The 19,620-nt window shown below is 39.6% G+C and overlaps 1 protein-coding gene across 1 annotated transcript; it reads left to right on the top strand.

Moving 5' to 3' along the window:
• Positions 1–14,017: 14,017 nt before the first annotated feature.
• Positions 14,018–17,067, top strand: TUSC1 (tumor suppressor candidate 1). The gene has a single exon (XM_047831361.1). The coding sequence runs from the start codon at positions 14,098–14,100 to the stop codon at positions 14,725–14,727; it is 630 nt and encodes a 209-aa protein (XP_047687317.1). The 5' UTR covers positions 14,018–14,097; the 3' UTR covers positions 14,728–17,067.
• The last annotated feature ends 2,553 nt before the right edge of the window (positions 17,068–19,620 follow it).

Raw genomic sequence — 19,620 nt, forward strand, 5'->3', positions numbered from 1 at the left:
ACAACCCTGGCTCTCAACTGGGTTTACTAATTTTCTTTCACTACGCAGTGACTTTTGTTTTTTAAAGGATTGATTAAAGGAGTATATTTCGATGAAAAAAGACATGGCTTCTTTGCCACCTTTTTTCCTTGAACCTGACATATACAGCCATATGTCACATACATAACACAGGACCAAAGAGCAAGTTGATGGGCCTTCAGTCACAACATGGAATTGGAAGTCCTAAGAACTTGATGTTCATTGAAAAATTGAACTGCAACTTGCCAAGGTCAGAGAGTGACATTTTCATAAATTAATGCTATCAGAAGCTGCTGGAATTTTCACAATTGTCTTATTTGAAACCAGCAGAAGTTCCAAAAGAGGTCATACAGATTATGCTGGGAGCAAATCTGAAGACTTCCAATGCATGTAAGAATCTTCTTTGAATACAGAGTAATAAAGCTCAAATAGATTTTTTTTTGGTATAAGGTTCAGTTTTTATTTATTTATTTTTTTTGCCAAAAAGAAACATACGTATGTTTGTATGTTCACTGCCTGTTGAGTTCTAAAATACATTTCTCTTTCTATGTATTTAAGCTTACACAGTATTTTTTTTTTTTGTAGTTTTCACTTAGAATTCACAAAAATCTTAAACAGGAATTTTCAGTTTGATCCAGACAGATTTGAATTGAAACTGGGCAATAGAAAAAGAAATGATAAAATGACAATGAGGAAGTAACAAAGGCTAAAGGAAAGGGAAAGAGAACTAATTTTCCACTTACTGTGCATATGTATGAACTTCTGAAAAGTTCATACATAGGTGAACCCTTAACACAGGAACTGATGGGAAATTATTAAATATTTATTTGGCTTTTATCATTTGCCATTAGGCTATGCATAAAGAATATTCTGACACTGTCATAAGGATTAAGATCCTAAATATTCTATTAAACATTTCATTATGTTAAAAAAAAAAAAAAGGCTAAACGAGGACAACTCCTATGAGACATGAGCCGAGGAGCGTATGTGGGAAATGAGAATAGCGAATTTTAATTTGCCTGTAATTTCTCGCATTATGTCTTTATCTACCAGAACTCACATCATCTCACTTAACTGACTTCCCTCTCCTTCAACCTCTGCAAGATGGATCTTAAAGGAAATAGTCAATCCTTTCATCATCAATAGTCTTTCGTTCCTCAGTAGTCAATAGTTGTTCATCATCGCTGATTGGAGCTGAAGGTTGTCTAGCAAGAATGGTCTAGAAGGCAGGAATCTCCAGCCTTTTTAGCAGCAAAACTACTGTCCATTTCCTTAAAATAGAAAGCAATATTGGGAACAAGAAGTTAAAGTTCTGTTTATTCCAAGTGTAAGATTCCACAGTATCAGAAACCAGTGTCTTCTGACCTGGCAGAGCAAATACTGCCTGTGGGTGGCCATGAGCCCTGCCCCATCACCCCTCCCCCCGCCAAGGGAGCCTTAGCTATTGCCACAGGGCCCTCAGCCCTGCTAGAGGCCATGGACATGCTTTTCACTTTCTGGGGTAGTTGCACTATATGTACATTGAAATAGGAAAGAACACACTGAAATGATAACCACTGAGCTGTCACAAAATAAATTAAATTTAAAAATAAGCAAACAATCAAACAGTATGTTCCCTGGGAATAGAATGGGAACTACATTTGCACTTACAGACACTCCCCGTTGAGCCCAGTTATCCCTGTGAGCATATATAATGTCTGCCCTAATCTTCATTCTATGGGCTTCAATTACTTTATTTTTCTAAGTATGAATAGTCTTTTCCCTTAAGTCATATCCTGATGGATAGCTATGTTCTGATACCCCTTTTGTCTCATCCCTAGACAGATGCCTCTTGCTTGTGAGGTGGCTGAGAAAAAAAAATTTTTTTCAAGTCAGAGCTGTTAAAGCAGAGAGGGTTCCTTCTCATGGACTCTCCCCTGAAACCTCTAAATCTCTAAGCAACAATAGGCTCAGCTGACAGTCCTGATCTGAGACATTTAAGAGGATTTTAGAAAAGATTTGGCTTTTGTTTGTTGTTTGTTGATATCTGGAATAAGGGGAGAGTATTATCTCTAGCCTTTCAGACAAAAGGTTTCACAGCTTGTTCTGAGAGTAGGACTGGCGATCGAGATGCTCCTATCTATTCCATTCACTGGATCATCACTAATGTTACACTGCAGAGCTTGCCAAATTGGGGTATATCTCTCAGCAAGTAAATAAAGGGAAGCAAATGACCAATAATTTATCCTGCACTTGTTATAAGTAACTCAAATTGCCTTGAACAGACAAATGTGTTTCTGTTATTACCACATGCCGTGAAAAGATAAAGGTATCTGGAAATAATTCGTTTCAGTTGCATAAGGAAAAATGCATATATCGCTGCCTTTGCATTTTACATATATGTAACATTTCATTCATTGAAAAGCAATAGCAGATCTGAAACTTAATCAAATGTCTCATGTGAGTCGTGAGGTAGCTCATGAGATTATGGATCTGAGGGAACATATTCAATGATTTATCCAAAGTTAGTTGGAATTCACAATGCAAAGATTTATTATCTTTTCATCTAGCTACAGCTAAGATACCTTGTAACAACACTCAGGCATACAATTTGGGAGTATGCAAACAGTTCTGCCCTTGAAAGGTGAGGACCAGCCTCTGTTCTCTGCTTTCTCAATTGCTTGTGGATGAAATGGAAATTAGATCTCCCCCATACTGGTAGGGGAGCTTAGAGCACTCTGTTGAGAAAGTTTTAAAGATGGAGTCCAAATCCAGTCTTAGCAGGAAACAAGAGTGAAAAGGATTACTGATATTTGCATAGATACTGAGTGGGAGGCAGTACTAGTCCCTTGTGCCACAGATTTGCCACCTGGTAATGCCACACTATTGCCAGCCCACTGCTTATCCATTTAATCATTCAGCCATATATCTGTCTTTTTAAAAATAGTTTCATGAGGAGCACCTGGGTGCCTCGGTGGAGCGTCAGACTCTTGACTGCGGCTCAGGGCCATGGGGTTGAGCCCCACATGGGCTCTTTGCCAACTGGGGAGTCTACTTGAGTCTCTCTCTCTATCTCTCTTCCCAGCTCATGCATGCACACATGCTCTCTCTCTAAGATTAAATAAATAAATAAATAAAAAATAAATAAAGTAGCTTATTGAACTTCAACCATCTGAACTTCTGGACTATATCCTAGGAAATTGGCATTTCTGTTCTGGCCGAAATGTACTCAAGAAAAATTACAACCTAGTATTTTACAGTACCAGCTTCTAACTTTCTTTCTCCCTTCTTTGGCCCCCAGTTCAGATGCACACATTTTTGATGTCCTTTTTCCATTCCATTATTCGCTTTTGAGGAACACACTTCTCTACCATTTCTTCTTTGCTTCTACACAATCTCATACAAATACTTTTCTCTCAGTGTAAATAATCACTGGTGAACTCTTTGATATGGTTTCCATTTAACTATAAAGTGGTGGCTGGATTATTGTATCTTCCCAGTGTTCTTAGGGAGTCATAGGTAATTAACTCCACCTACTACATTTGCCACATTTGTTGCCTATTTCTAAGTCTGCAGTTTTTTTGTTTTTGTTTTTAAAAATATTCTAGCTGCTGGTCTGTTGGCCAGAGTTTCCTCTTAACTACTGTCTCAGGTTTCATCATGGGAAGAATCCATTGTACAGGATATGATTGGAAATATATACAGGTTGGGGGTGCCTGGCTGGCTCAGTCTTTGGAACATGTGACTCTTGGTCTTGGGTCATAAGTTCAAGCCCCATGTTGGGAATAGAGATTTCCTATGAAAAATAAAATCTTAAAAAAAAAAAAAGAAAATACAAGGTGGTTTTGTTTGTTTGCTTGTGAGTTTTCTTTTTCTTTGTCTTAAGACTACAGTTGCTTTTGGACTAGAAAAACACTGTGTAGAATCAGTTCCCTAAACTTAAATGTTTTTAAAAGTGCTAAGTCAACTCTATAGTATTTTCTCCCAAGTCTTGTTTTATTCTAAACTAAGCTCTATCAATTGATGGATTGGTGTCTCTCCTTGGTGAATCTCTCTCTAAATCTGGATATTTCCTGCAGATATGATTAAATTAAGCCATGGTTTATCAACATTTGAACTCCAAAGTCCTTTTATTTTCCTAATATTTGGAAAACTTAAGCCTGGGGCGCCTGGGTGGCTCAGTCAGTTAAGCGTCCGACTTCAGCTCAGGTCATGATCTCACAGTCTGTGAGTTCGAGCCCCACGTTGGGCACTGTGCTGACAGCTCAATGCCTGGAGCCTGCTTCAGATGTTGTGTCTCCCTCTCTCTCTGCCCCTCCCCTGCTCATGCTCTGTCTCTCTCTGTCTCAAAAATAAATAAAAACATTTAAAAAATTTAAAAAAATAACACTTAAGCCTAGTACAAATTAATTCAATAATCACTTTATTTTTAATAATCAAGAATTTTAATAAGTTAATAGTTGAAGGAAGTGTTATTGGTTGTCCCTGGATTCATTCATTTATTTAATATTGAGAACCTCTTTTATCTTAGATTGTATAAAGGCATAAACAAATCGGATGTGGTCTATGTTTCTTTGTATTCTACAGATTAGTGGAATAGATAAACAAAAGGCAGTGTTAAAATGGAACTTACAGGGTTGCCTGGGTGGCTCAGATGTATGAGTGTCTGACTCTTGACTCTGACTCTTGGCTCAGGTTATGATCCCAGGGCCGTGGGGTCAAGCTCCACATTGGGCTCTGTGCTAGAGGTGGAGTCTGCTTAGGTCTCTCTCTCTCTCTCTCTCTCTCTCTCTCTCTCTGTCTCTCTCCCTGTTCCTCCCCCACTCTTTCTCTCTCATAAATAAATAAATAAATAAATAAATAAATAAATAAATAAATAAATGGAAAATAAAATGGAACTTACAGATTAGTTGAAAAATTAATAAAATATAACTAATTTTCAACATTCTGAAGTAAATGAATAAACCGAAGGGCTATAGGTAGGGATATAGATAACAAAGATGGTTGTCATCTAGGAAAACTTTGATGGAAAGAATACTTAAGTTGTAATCTACAGGATTTTGTTTTTGAGGGCAGCCACACAAAGTGGAGAAAGAATATGTTCCAATTAAAAGGAAATGAATGCTCATCATCTCCAAAGCAAGAAACAATCTGACCAGGTCTAAGAATTAAAAGAACCCCAGCATGTCTAGAGGATAGTACATGTACACAAGCAGACAACAAAAATGGATATTTTAGGAAGCAAGCAGTGACCACAGATCATTCAGGAATTTGTCAGCCACGATGAGGATTTTGGATCTTATCCGTAGTATGATAGGAAATCACTGGAGGGTTTTAAGCAGAGGAGCAGCATGTTCATATTTATGTTTGCAAAGAGTTACACTGGCAGCTCTGGGCAGCATGGATTTGAGAGGATAAATATTGATACCAGGGAAGCAGTTGAGGCACAGGCCAGATGATAGATGAGAGTAATTTGAATTAATCTGATGTCAGAGGAGATGCTGAGAAAAATCAAGATATATTTTAGAGAAGGAAAGAAACAACTTGAGGTGGATCTGGTATCAGAGGTGGGAATGATAAGGAAGAAAGAAGAATCAAAGACCAACAGATAGGCTTAAACAAGCAGATAGGTTGTAGTACTATTCGCTGAGATGGGGAGTCTGAAAGAAAAACAGGCTAGGTGAGAGAGTAGCATATTAAGAGTTTCACTCTGAAAATGTTTGAAATACCTCTGACATAGTCACAAGATATGTCAGGTGAGAATTTGACATATGCAGCTGGAATTCAGTACAATTTTTGGATTGAGATATAAATTTGGAAATCACTTGCATAGGAAAAAAATAAGGTCATTGGACTGAGTGAGATATTTAGTGAAAACATAGAGAAGAATAAAGGACATAGGAATCCAGCATAATTTGAGTTTGTGATTTTAGGGTTGATAACTGTAATGGCAACACATGTTCAAGCTCCTATAGTGTGCTAACTTTACATATTTTAACTATTTTATTTAAGTAAATACTATTTTTTTATTTTATTTAAATACTGGCTTATTGTAACATTTCAATAAATACTACTTGATCAAATGAATGTTCAGCCTTCAGTAGGACAGATATGTTTTCTGTTCGAAATTGGGTAGAACATGTCTTCATCTTAGCTGAAGTGCCCAAACTAAACACATGGAGTATAGGTGCCTCTTTGTCTAAAAGAGGCTGAACCATATCCAGAACATTCATCAAGAATTGAGACTGGGAAACTGGTTCATTGTCCTGTATATAAAAGGATGGCATCATCTGAGAGGAGACCAAGGAGTATGACCTTCTTTGAAGAGTCTAACAAACAGTGATTTTCCAAGTTCCTCCCTCCCTACATATTCTAAGTACCTCAAAAGAACCACAGGTAAATACTGTGAGTAGTCCACAGAATGGAAACTGACATTTGGCCAGAAGCAGAATATACTCTGAACTGCAGAAACTCATATTCTTAGGTTTCCAATGTGGGATGTGATGAAAGTGGCCTTGAGACTCTTGGCATTTGTGGGACACTGTCCTTGGATATATCTGAAGGTTGAAGGTTAGCTGAGGATGACTTTGATGACAAAGAAAAATGGCAAGGCTGTCGCGGGAGGGATTGCCACTTCCTGGGAAGCAAGGAATGCAACTGGCTTTAGCCTTCTTAAAGGACTTCTCCAGAAGGAGTATCTGTGGAACTAAGGCAACCCTACAGAAAGTGGCTGTGCAGGAATCACTAGAGGTAAAGTGAAGAAAGGGGAATGATTTGTGCCAGAGGATCAACGTGGGGTGGTCAAAGAGCCTGTAAAGGTGCCATGTGAGAGAAAAGGCTTGCATGCTGTCTGAAGACCCAGTGCCAGAAAATGGCAGCATCAGCCACCTGTGATTTTTCTTCCTTTTCCTCTAATCCCACTTTTATCTTGTCCCCATTCCTACCCTGAAGGAGCTAGAAATAGCAACTAGAGGAGGGTGAGATGGTGAAGCATGGAAGAAAGTAAACATGGATTTCACCCTCCTTTCCCATTGCAGACTGGTTAATCCAGATGGGGGCACAGGTAGTGGTACTCCTATTGGGAGATGAGAAGCTGTGAACTGGATTAAGTTATATTGCAATGGACTTTTAATATCTGAAAATGAGGACTGTTCATTAATGCTTGGAAATCATTGCAAATTAATGGATCTTCTTGAGATATTATCCAAGGGAAGGAAAGGGAAGGAAAAGATGACAGAATGGGTTTGACAGGCAGTGGTAGGAGAAAAATTAAAGAATTTGTCTTTTGCACCCTTTCTGAATAGCTTGTAAAAAACTTGGTTCCAATTAGAAATTATTGCCAAACTCCTATCACTAACTTCAATGATGTGTACATGATTGGGGAACTTGGACTGAGACAGAATCACTATCTTAAGTCACATATGCTCAAGAATAAGATGGCCCTGTGTATACAAGGCTGATGAGAAAACTCATTTCATTGGCATGAAATGGAACATCCAGAAAATGCAGTAAATATGCAGAGAGGTGTCTTGCATTGTCTTTTACATTACCATTTTATGCACGGCTTTCTGAAGGTTGAGACCACTAATGAGAATAAGAGGTAGGATATTCTAATTGTTCCAGTAGAACTTTCTGTGACAGTGAGAATGTTCTATATCTGCTCCATCCATCATGCTAGCCACTAAGCTACATGTGACCGCTGAAAAACTGAAATATAACTAGTATAACTGGGGAATGGTTTTTAAATTTTATTTAATTCACTTAAACTTGAATAGCTACTTGTGGCTCATGGACAGCACAGGGCCTCACTCTTTAAGGAATAGTGATAAGCTACAAACAAATAGCATAAAACAACACTAATTTAGAACCAACAAAGACATTTCCCAGCCATTCTCCATCTTATTAAGTCTGTTTTGGACTATTGGTTTGGCCAAGTATCCCATGTAGATAGCTTTTGCCCTCAGCTACATCACTTTCTGCTAATCTATAATGCTTTCGCTCTCTTTTATTAATCTGGCTTGTGCTTTCATAATATTTGAGGGAAGGAGGGTATTTTCCCCACTGCAGAAAGTATCCTAATTAAGACAGATAAGTCATGCAGCTTTTGTTTATGTCACAATTTTCCCTGTAGCTAGAATTAAATGATGTTGTCAAAGGGCAATGCTAGTGTTTGATGGCTTTTAATATTTTTGTCCATATCAAAAGACTAAATAAATGCAATCGATATCCCCAATTCCTAACTCTGTAGTAATTATTCCAATAAAGGGATATTCATGCTACCAAGCATCAATATATGTTCTTCATTGCCCTAATAAATCTGCTCCTAGAAAATAAACTATGTTCAGCTCAGGCTTTAGAGAGAATATTAGCAAACGCCAAGCTCAAAATGTTATTAACCAAACTCTTCAGCACACTGGGGCTTACAAAATATGGATTTTTAAAACCCAAACACTTAATGAGAACTATCAAGAGAGAAGAATCATATCTGCAAAGGGGCTGCATATTATATTTAGGGTGGCTCCTTAGGCAAATAACTCAGATGAGGGTTTTTAAATAGCCCTGGCTATCCAGAAGAATTCATTCTATAAATGGCTAGCTCATAAAATAAAGCAACTACAAAATAATAATATCAACAGTTATGAGTACTCCTTGCTGGCTCACTCTATTTTAAGATGTTCAGAGATCCTCACCAGAACTCCATGAGCTAGATACTATTTTATTCCCCTTGTGTAAATGAGGAAGCTATGGTGTCAGGAGACTGTCTGAGGCCAATATCTGGGGTGGGAGCGTTGTCATTTGATCAAATCCAGGCATGCGTGTCTTACTCCAAACCCCATACCTCTCATTTATTACATATTTAAAAACGTACATACAAAGACCCACTATATATTAAGACAAGTCATTAACGAGGCAGTACCAACCTACTTATTTCAGTCTGAGTAATTCCAGCATGCTACAAACCTTTCTTGGTTGAGTTTCTGTTAGCTCAGTCTGCTGGATGTATAGGTTACCTTTCCTATTAAGTGGTTAGCAGTTTACTTGGTAAAATCTTCCTTTAAGATTACATAAGAAAATAAGGCATAAATCCTTTCAACATCCTAGTTGTTCCAGAAATATTTGTATCACTCACTTGCTTACACACACTCTCTTTCTCTTCCTCTTGCTCTATGTATCTGTCTCTCTCTATAGATAGATAGATACACATATTTAGGAACTTACATCCTATTTGCAGATCCACTGGCACAAGAAATGTTAACACAAGGAAGGACCTCTGCATTAAATCGCTGGAACAGGCATTACTTTATCAATGTCTAAAAGAGAGGAGGGGCGCCTGGGTGGCTCAGTCTGTTAGGTTAGGCGTCCATCTTCGGTTCAGGTCATGATCTCCACGTCTGTGAGTTCGAGCCCCCACATCAGGTTCTGGGCTGACAACTCATAGCCTGGAGCCTGCTTTCGATTCTGTGTCTCCCTCTCTTCCTGCCCCCCACCCCCCTCATGCTCTCTGTCTCTAAAAAATGAATAAACCTTAAAAAAAAAAAGATGGGGAAATACTTTGAATTCAGGGGATCTAAGACCAGTAAAACAGTAGGAGTATTAACCCATATAATGTATAAATGGTAGAGTATAAAGTCTGCCTTGATAGATTTGGCTGTGTGCTTATATGGCAGAGAGAGACAGAGAGAGAGAGAGAGAGAGAGAGAGAGAGCGAGCACGTACAAGTTTTCTGATGTCTTTTCTTCTATGGGAACTCATCCCATCAGGAGAGGCTCACCTTCATAACTTCCTCTAAAACTAACTACCTCCTAAGGACACCCAACTCCATCTTAGATCATGATCTCACAATTCATGAGTTCAAGCCCTGTGTCGGGCTCTGTGCTGACAGCTCAAGCCTAGACCCTGCTTCAGATTCTGTGTCTCCCTCTCTCTCTGTCCCTACCCTGCTCCCTCTCTCTGTCAAAAATAAACAAACATTAAAAAAATAAATTTAAGCCTAATTACCTCCTAAATGTGCATTTCAGACACTGTCACATTAGTAGTTAGTGCTTCACCATATGAATTTTGGGGAGAACACAATTCGGTCCACAGAAGGTACATTACAACCAAACTCCAGGGCAAAAATGACTCTGGGTAGGGAATAGAGCAGCAGAGGAGTAATAGAGGGTAAGTACAGAAACACCCAGGGCATCCAGATTAGCCATAACTGCCAGACTAAGGAGTTCAACATTGTTATGTAATTGAACTTGATGAAGTTGTTAACCAAAATTCATTTGGAGTGGCATTATCAAATGTTTTAAGCAGAGTGGAAGCAGGGAGACACTGGATATAACACTACTTGTCCCTACGCGAATGTGCCATAAAGCACCTTAAGGTATGACTCATTTTATAAGAAATGTGATTCGAGGGGCGCCTGGGTGGCGCAGTCGGTTAAGCGTCCGACTTCAGCCAGGTCACGATCTCGTGGTCCGTGAGTTCGAGCCCCGCGTCAGGCTCTGGGCTGATGGCTCAGAGCCTGGAGCCTGTTTCCGATTCTGTGTCTCCCTCTCTCTCTGCCCCTCGCCCGTTCATGCTCTGTCTCTCTCTGTCCCAAAAATAAATAAACGTTGAAAAAAAAAAAAAAGAAATGTGATTCAAAATTGAGAAACGAGTGACAAATGAGTACAGCTTGACGCTAAAACATCAACTAGGGATGCAAGAAATAAACTGTATATATCACAGGGCCTCTTTCTCAAGCACACTCCTAGAAATATAGAACAGTTACCATGTATGAAAAGAAGAAATTTTTTGGAGGAAGGGAGAAAGGGGGCAGTAAACTTAACAGCTGTCAATCAGAGCTGGTTTTGAGAAATCCTAAAATAGACACATGACTTGTAAGGCAAAAAGCAGTGCCACTCTGACTTGCTGACCTAGCTTTTCTCAACCACAGTATTTACAAAAATATTGATTTAAAGCCTTGTGTTAAGAAGCACAGTGATCATAACCTCATCTGCTGATCTTTTTCCTTACCTAAGACAGGAGGGACGATACTTTTTAAAATTAAATTCAAGGGGCGCCTGGGTGGCGCAGTCGGTTAAGCGTCCGACTTCAGCCAGGTCACGATCTCGCGGTCCGTGAGTTCGAGCCCCGCGTCGGGCTCTGGGCTGATGGCTCAGAGCCTGGAGCCTGTTTCCAATTCTGTGTCTCCCTCTCTCTCTGCCCCTCGCCCGTTCATGCTCTGTCTCTCTCTGTCCCCAAAATAAATAAAAAAAAAAACGTTGAAAAAAAAAATTTAAAATTAAATTCAAGTTCAGTAATTATAGAGTAGGCAGTGAAACTAGAAGAGGAAACAAAAAAGCTAAATACAAAATCCTCTTAATATGAAAAAGAAGTAAAAAGAAAAAGTAGTAGTTTCAGGGAAGTAGCAGAATCAAGAACTCTAAATGACTTATTTGCATTTTTCTGCTTTTACTCTAAATTTCATAACTTTAAAGGAATAATCTTCAGCCTTAGAGTTTGTAAACACAACGTGCAAATGGTCTATTGGAGTTTACATTTTATTAATTTTTTTTTTTTTTCTGAATGGAAAGCAGTCATTGTTTTAATTCTGGTCAGCGTCCATATTTGGGCCCTTCCAGCCCTGCTGGAAGTGCCATGGTGAGTATATTTTATTTATTTTTTTATTTAAAAAAATTTTTTTAATGTTTATTTATTTTTGAGAGGCAGATAGAGACAGAGTATGAGCAGGGAAGGGCAGAGAGAGAGAGAGGGAGACACAGAACCCGAAGCAGACTCCAGGCTCTGATCTGTCAGCACAGAGCCCGAAGTGGGGCTCGAACTCAGAACCACTGGATTATGACCTGAGCCGAAGTTGGACACTTAACCAACTGAGCCACTAGGTGCCCCTATTTTTATTTTTTTATTAAAAGAATTTTTTTTAATGTTTATCTTATAATTTTTGAGAGACAAAGAGACAAAGTGTGAACAAAGGGTGGGGCAGAGAGAGGGAGACAGAATCGGAAGCAGGCTCCAGGCTCTGAGCTGTCAGCACATGGCCCAACACAGGGGTCAAACTCATGAGCCATGGTATCATGACCTAAGCCCAAGTCAGACGTTTAACTGACCTAGCCACCCCAGCACCCCATTATTTTTTAATTTATAAAACTATCAAATTTATTAAAGGAGAAATCTTACCTGGTTTTTTTTGAGTAAAAGTAGCTTAAAGGACAGTGCATATAAAGTGAGGAAAGAGCAATCTATATCCTTTGACACTTTTTTCTGATTTGGTAAGCAAGTAATTTTACTGGTTAGAAACGCCCATTCTTATAGCACAGGTGTCTCTCATATATTTTTTTCCTAATTAAGAGCTTACATATTTTTCTGTATTCTCTTAGGAACTACTAAAACCCTGAATTTTTTCTAAATTTTATCATTTCCATAATTTTTTTCTCTAAGATTTTTTCCATTTTATTTTCATATATGCCTTATATTATTCTTGCAAAAATATTTTCACATGCAGACTACTAACAAAAAATAACAGGTAGAAGCATTTTATTAAGTTTGTGCTGCTATATTTAAAAATAATGTAATGTTCATTGCTATGTACCAGTAACTTCCATGTCTGTTATTGATAGCTTTTGGTTGGATCATCCCCTATATATTTTTTTTCCTTTTTTGTTCTGTTCTGTCCTTTCCTCTCTTCCTTCTTTTCTTTTAGTAAGATAAATACAGTTATATATACCACGTCTGACTTAGAGGACTAGTATTAATGGATTCTGTCAGGACGATACATGTATAATCAGATTAGTCATCGTTTAAATATATTGAACAGGTTGACAATTTTACTAGATCTTCTGCTTAATTAGTTTTGCCTACTTTTCATAATATTTTACATTTACTTCATTAATTTTACAAAGCTAAAGATAGTACTTTGGGGTTGAGTCAGGGGTAGGGAGGCGGTCATGGAGGCCTTCTAACACAACAAGGATCAGGGTTCTTTAGGAAACCGGGTATGGTTCATTACAATGGTCAATTACAAAAACTCGATTAACTGTTTTCCCCTGTTACTTATTTATTTTTATTTGTGCGGTTCAGTGAAAACCCCAGCTCTGTAAATGTGTCATGTATGCTCTTTTTGTTAATCTACATGTTCCAATGGTTTGAAGACTTCAGTGCATCTAAGACTTACCTGAGATCTTGTTGAAAATATTCTTGCTACCACCTCTCTCTGCCATGAGATTCTGGCATCAGCGTCTTTTCCGGAATTTACTTTGCAATGATTCAGTTATTTTACAACTTGAGTCCCTTGAAACTAAGGGATGTAATTCAGTAAATTGTATCCACCTGTCACCAAGTATTTTGGAACTTACTTCGTATTCAGTTTCTTGAAAGAATAGAAAGCACATTTGGAGTTTCCTAGGTTTTGTGGCCCTGCCTGAACAAACAACTAATTATAACCTAGTTTCTATAGAGTTGCAAACAATTTGCAGTGTGGAGTACTGGCTGTTCACAAATTGGGACTAGCCTATATTCTTTTGAGAGATGCCTGTTCCCTCTTGAGGTCCTCATGACAGGTGCTCACTCAATTCCGTTGAATGCTTATTGACCTTAGAGGAGGGTTAAAACGCTGTGTTCTAAATGTAGTTACATCTTTTCAACTTGCCCATGTCTGTTTCAGACTCACCATTTCATTATTATTATTTGCTTTGAGACTGTCGTGCAAGAGGAAGGTAACCACTGGTGGTTGCGTTGGATTGCAGGGCGAGGCCGGCTGGTTCCTGCAGTGCCCAGGCCTGCACGGAAGCGCCCAGCAGAACCCAGCTGAGGCTACAAGCTTTTCCCCCCCGCTCTGCCAGAGGGCTGAGCAGCAAAGCGCTCCCCGGGGGCATTGTGTGTGAGCTGGCCGCGGATCGCAGGCCCAGGGGGCAGCTCCACCGCAGGAGACAAGACACGCCTCAGGCCGGGCAAATTCCCGGCCCCCTCTGGCCCCAAGCCAGCAGCCGCCGCCCGCCACCTCCTCTCCAACTCCGCTGTGGCCCCGGCCGCCCCGCCGGGCCCCGAACTCGCCCGCGCCGCGGCGCCGGCCCCTCGGCCCCCGGCGCAGGCGGCGCGGCTGGGACAGGACCGATGTGGCGCATGCGTGGTGGCGCCACCAGGCGCGGGAGCTGCGGCGGCGGGGACGGCGGCGGGGACAGCCGCGGGCAGGGCCGCCCGGGCCGGGCTCGTGGGGGTAGCGGCATCGGAGGCGGCGTGGGCTGGCGAGGCCGTGCGGGCGGCGCCCGACAGCAGCTGGAGGAGCGGTTCGCAGACCTGGCGGCGAGCCACCTGGAGGCCATCCGCGCGCGGGACGAGCGGGACCGGCAGAACGCGCGGCTGCGCGAGGAGAACGCCCGGCTGCGGCTTGAAAACAGGCGGCTGAAGCGCGAGAACCGCAGCCTCTTCCGTCAGGCCTTGCGGCTTCCCGGCGAGGGCGGCGACGGGGCGGCCGCGGAGGCGGCCGGGGCCACCCCGGGCCCCGAGGAGGCCGGCACGAACCGGAGGGCGAGAGGCGGCGGCCTCGAGGACGAGCCTGGCAGCCCCAGGGCCCTGAGAGCCCGGCTCGAGAAGCTGGAGGCCATGTACCGCCGGGCCCTGCTGCAGCTGCACCTTGAGCAGCGGGGGCCGCGCCCGCGTGGCGACAAGGACGAGCCGCCTTTGCGCGCACTGGAGTCGGGCCTGCGAGCTCCGGACCCGGATCCCCCAGAGCCCTGGCTGTAGCCGGAGGCCGAGGCCGGCGAGAGGCGGAGCCTCGCGCGGCCCCTCCTTCTTCGCCCGCGGCTCACCCGCCTAGCAACGCCCGGGGCCCTGCGCCGCGGGACTGGACCGCTGCGCCAGCTGCCTCCCGCCTGCCGCCCCACGCTGCCCAGTTGGACTTGGCGTCCATCCGCCAAGGTTGAGAGGGTGCGTGGCCCCCTGGAGCCTCCCCAACCCTGCAGAGCACCTGCTTCCTGCGCCTGGTGGTTTCCATGGGTTGAGGCCTAGAAACGGAGGGGCGGGTTTTACAACAAGAAACGGGTGCCAGTCAACACTTCCCAATGCCTGAACTTTTCAAGGGCTGTGAGGACCTCTTCTGTTTTGAGTTTTTCTCTTTCTTGTTCCTTTTTTTTTTTTTTTTTTTTTTGGTTCTTTGAGGAATGAATAATGCGTTTAGAGTTGGTTGAATTTGTTGTTCATATTTAAGTCCCCTAAAACCTCCAGCCATTATCATTTATGTGGCCAACACTTGCTTTCATAAGTCGGTATTACTTGGATATCCTATAAAGTACCACCTTTTTATTTAAAAAGTGATATTTATTACTTAGGAACTCTATGTCTGCCCCTGCTCTAGTCCTTAAACATCTATTATATACCTATATGTTTACCCCCAGGGAATTTTTAAAGTATATGCCTATAAGTGATCCTTTAAATTGGTAAATAAGTCTGGTGCATTAAAATTACCGAGAAACATCCCACAACTATTATTTGAAGTGTTAGATTTTTACACATGTTTAAGAAACGTACATGATCTGTATAAATTTTGCGTTTTACTGACTAGTTATTTGTTGTAAGCTATCGTTTTCGCTTTATGTAAGTGATCGTTTCAAATAAAGATTAGATAATCTAATTTTTATTACATTTTAGGCACTAGAGCATAGTCGGTGAACAGCGACTTTGCCTTCTTCATTTAATAATTTTAAGAAGTTGTAAGTTATTTGTGTATCAGAAGGCTCCAAAGCGATTTAGTCTCAATTGTGGTTTTATTAGCAAAAAAAAAAAAAAAAAAAAAGGCTGATTTTAACAACGAAAGTTCTAATTTCACTTTTTTGCATTTTATTGGGTAGGCACTTGCTGACTAAGTAGTGAAGAGGGTACCATTGTACCACAGAAAAATCATAGGTATAATACAGTGTTTAAGTGATGGAAAACATCAGTTGAAGAAAAAAAAAATGGGAAGTTTTTGTTAGAGCTAGAGATTAAGTCATAAGGTAGAGTTGTTTTATTTGTGAGATATCCTAAAAGTTTCAAATATATTACATACGTTGCCAAAAAAGTTACCAAGAAAAGTAGTTTTTTGATTTTCCTATTCCTGGGTTTTGAAGACTTTTTGTGCAGTTTGGTTAAAGGTAGTTGATATTTAGTTGTGAATATTAAAATCTTCCCATAGAGCCGAAAAATATGAGAAGAATCTTGCTGAGAATAGGTAGGTACATGAAAAGTATCTCTTGTCACTTTTACTTTATTTTCTAATAGTGAAAGAAAGAAAATAGTTTTAGGAGTCAGGAGGTATTGAAGAATAGGAAAAAAGCCTATTATCCCTATTGCTACTTAACTGTGACTTTGGGTTTAGATTAGTTAATCTCTCTAAGCCTTAGTTTTCTCATCATTAAAACGAACATAACATCTACCTCAAAATATAAAACATTTATTGAGATGTTATATGTAAAATGCCTGCTTCAAAGTAAGTGGTCTATCAATGAGAATTATAATCTAAAATGTGAAAGTTGTAAATGCGTATTGTACTGACACTTTGCCTTCTGTATTTTGCTCCTATATGATTTTATATTAGCAGAGAAATATATTCTTTCACTGAGTTGACAGTTTTCACTCCTTATAAATAAATAGAGGAGATAAAGCCCTATATACTAAGGGAATAATGCATCAAAACTATTTTCCACTTGTAGCAAAATTAGGAATATTCAACAACCAAGCAAAATGTTTAGCTTACTTACATAGTTTTTAAGCACCTTTTGTCTTAAAATCATGTACGATGTAAGTGTGGTGAAAAAAAAAATGTGTAAAATAATGAGGCACATGTACACAAAAGTGAGGACAACTTTGAGCATAATTCCTGAAAACATTCTGAAACCAAAATGCCCCAGAAGATGGGTTGAGGCTAATACATATTTCAACTTTGTTGAAATTCTCTGCTGATAACTAATAAAGTATCATGTAACAGTATAAAAGATGTTTTGTAATATCAAAATATGTGCCTACTCAAGAAATGGGTAAAGTTGATTTTAGAAAAGTTTGATCTAGGATCTATTTCAATCTAAAATAAACTAAAACTTCAGATTATCATACCTTGACGTTTTATTTTCATAATTTGCTGTGCAACGAAGAGGGCTTATAATTTATAGAAATGAGCAACAAAAATATGTCGCATTAGCAAACAAATTTAGTAAGAAGGATAGGCGTTTTTTTAAAATAATTTTTTAAGTTTATTTATTTACTTAGAGTATACGAGCAGGGGAGGGACAGAGAGGGACAGAGAGGATCCCAAGCAGGATCCATGCTGGCAGCACAGAGCTAGATGTGGGGCTCCATCCCACTAACTGTGAGATCGTAACCTGAGGCAAAATCAAGAGTCCGATGCTTCACCAACTGAACCACCCCGGTGCCACAAGATAGACCTTTTTTAACACCATTTTTTATGGCTGCTATTCACAAAACTATACTTTATCGTTTTCTCTGTAAAAAATTAGGATTGAAGTCAAAGTAATATGGAATGAGTACTTCATGGAACAATCTGTCCTTGCTAAGCTTCTTGAACATACTTATAATATTTATAACTGAATAATACTGGAAAACATGTTTTTTCTTACTTAGTCTTAGACATACGTTTGCCAATTCATGAGTATTGCCATGATGAAACTAATACCAAATTTTTAATAAATGGAATTATCAGTATGTACTAAATATTAGCATGATTTTGATTCCAGTGCCAAACTACTGTTCGCTATTTTGCTAAAGGGAACAGATTTTCACTGAGAATTTGTCACAAAATGTTCGTGAGTGAATGACACAATTTATTAATCTTTCTGTTTAGCAATTAATCAATTACAAAGTCTTATTTTTCTACTGTGTACTTGCTTTTTTGATATATATCTGATCTGATATAGACAGTATATGAATATATTTATGCGCCCAGGAAGACACTTAGGTAAGAAACATGTCTCACTGTGTAAGAATTAGTCATGCTCCCATTTCACATTTTAAGCTTAAACTAAGGCTATCATCTCTCAATGATCAGAATTAAACTACATTGTCTATAGTATTTAGCAGATTTGCCTATTATAAAATTTATGTTCGGAATCTACTTGTCTGTATAATCTTTGCTTATTTCATCATAACTTATTAGTAAGAAAGTCCTTTTGCATACCCAAACTCTCAGACATCTGTCACGCTTTAGAGAAAATTTGAGAAGATAACAAAGTTTGTTGGTGCTAGCTTCTTGTTTGAATGATAAGCATTCTACTGTAAAAACTGAGCTCTTTGAAGGGAGAACTTGAACAACAATCTGTCTCCTGTTTCATCCTGGGACTGATAAAAGTTCTTTTTGGGCTTTCATTTTCCAGGTCTCCTCATCTTGTTTTTAATTTTGAAATTTTAAACATAGAAACTATTGTCTTTTACAGCCAATGGATCTGCCTTTAGTTATGGCGGAGACTATTGCTAAGGACCTAGAAATCCAGCAATCCATTGACTATTAAAAACAATGGAGGATTTCTTTTTCTCTGTTGTGTAATATTTCTGAATCAGTCTGTCAGGAAGCATTGCTCCACATGGTCATTCAGAACCTGTTTTCATGTTCCTTTACCTTACCCTAGGTCACTGATTCATTAGCATGGTAGATATAGGTTACTTCCAGATGCATGTTCAGCATATGGGAAAGAGAAAGAGAACTTGGAAGAGCTCTGCCCAGATCTAAAAATAACATAAAACCCCCTTGACACATTCTATTGGTAAAACATCGTCATATAACCATGTTAACTTCAAAGGGAGCTGAGAAATACATTCACACTGGAGAATCTTTTGCCCAGCTATAATCTCATTTTTATAGAAGATTCAGGGAACAGATTTTGGTAGACAACCACCTAAATAGAGGCTGACATCTACTTAAGTTTTTTTTTTTTTTTTTAAGAACTTTCATGTGCTGGTGTAGCATTTTTGAAACTAAATAATTTAAAATAGTAATACTATGGGATTGCTTTACTGATTGAAAAAAATCCGACCTTTTCATACCTCTCTGTACCATCCTGATGAGTGCAAATCATAACATACTGTTTGAAATAAGCAAGGAAATATAGCTATTAAATCTTACATAGGAAATCCTTATAAAATGAACCATCCCTAAATAGCATATATGTCATAAAAATAAAGTTTTAAGAACATGTACTTGATAAACATTTCATATGTCAATCTAAGTTTATAAGTTGAGGGGGAAATATATTTGTTTCTTATATACTAGCATCCTACAACTTGTAGAGCTGAAAGAGACCTTGGAGAGCTTCAGCCTAGCATCCTTCAGACTTTGCCAACAATTTAACAACTTGCACAAACTATGTACACATCACACTCCATAACTTAGAATATGTGCGTCACAATTCTAGCTAATATTTTTTTAGAGTTTTTTTTTTAACTTTATTTTATTTTGAGAGAGAGTGCGTAAGCAGGGGAGGGGCAGAGAGTGAGGGAGACAGAGAGAACCCCCCGATGGGCTTGAACCTGTGGGATCATGACCTGAGCTGAAACCAGTAGTCGAATACTTAACTGACTGAGCCACCCAGGCACCCCCAATTCTAGGTAATATTATTCTCTCCTATTTATGAATGAGGAAAATAATGAACAAAG

The sequence above is a fragment of the Prionailurus viverrinus genome, chromosome D4 (assembly GCF_022837055.1).
Source record: "Prionailurus viverrinus isolate Anna chromosome D4, UM_Priviv_1.0, whole genome shotgun sequence".
Lineage (NCBI taxonomy): Eukaryota > Metazoa > Chordata > Mammalia > Carnivora > Felidae > Prionailurus > Prionailurus viverrinus.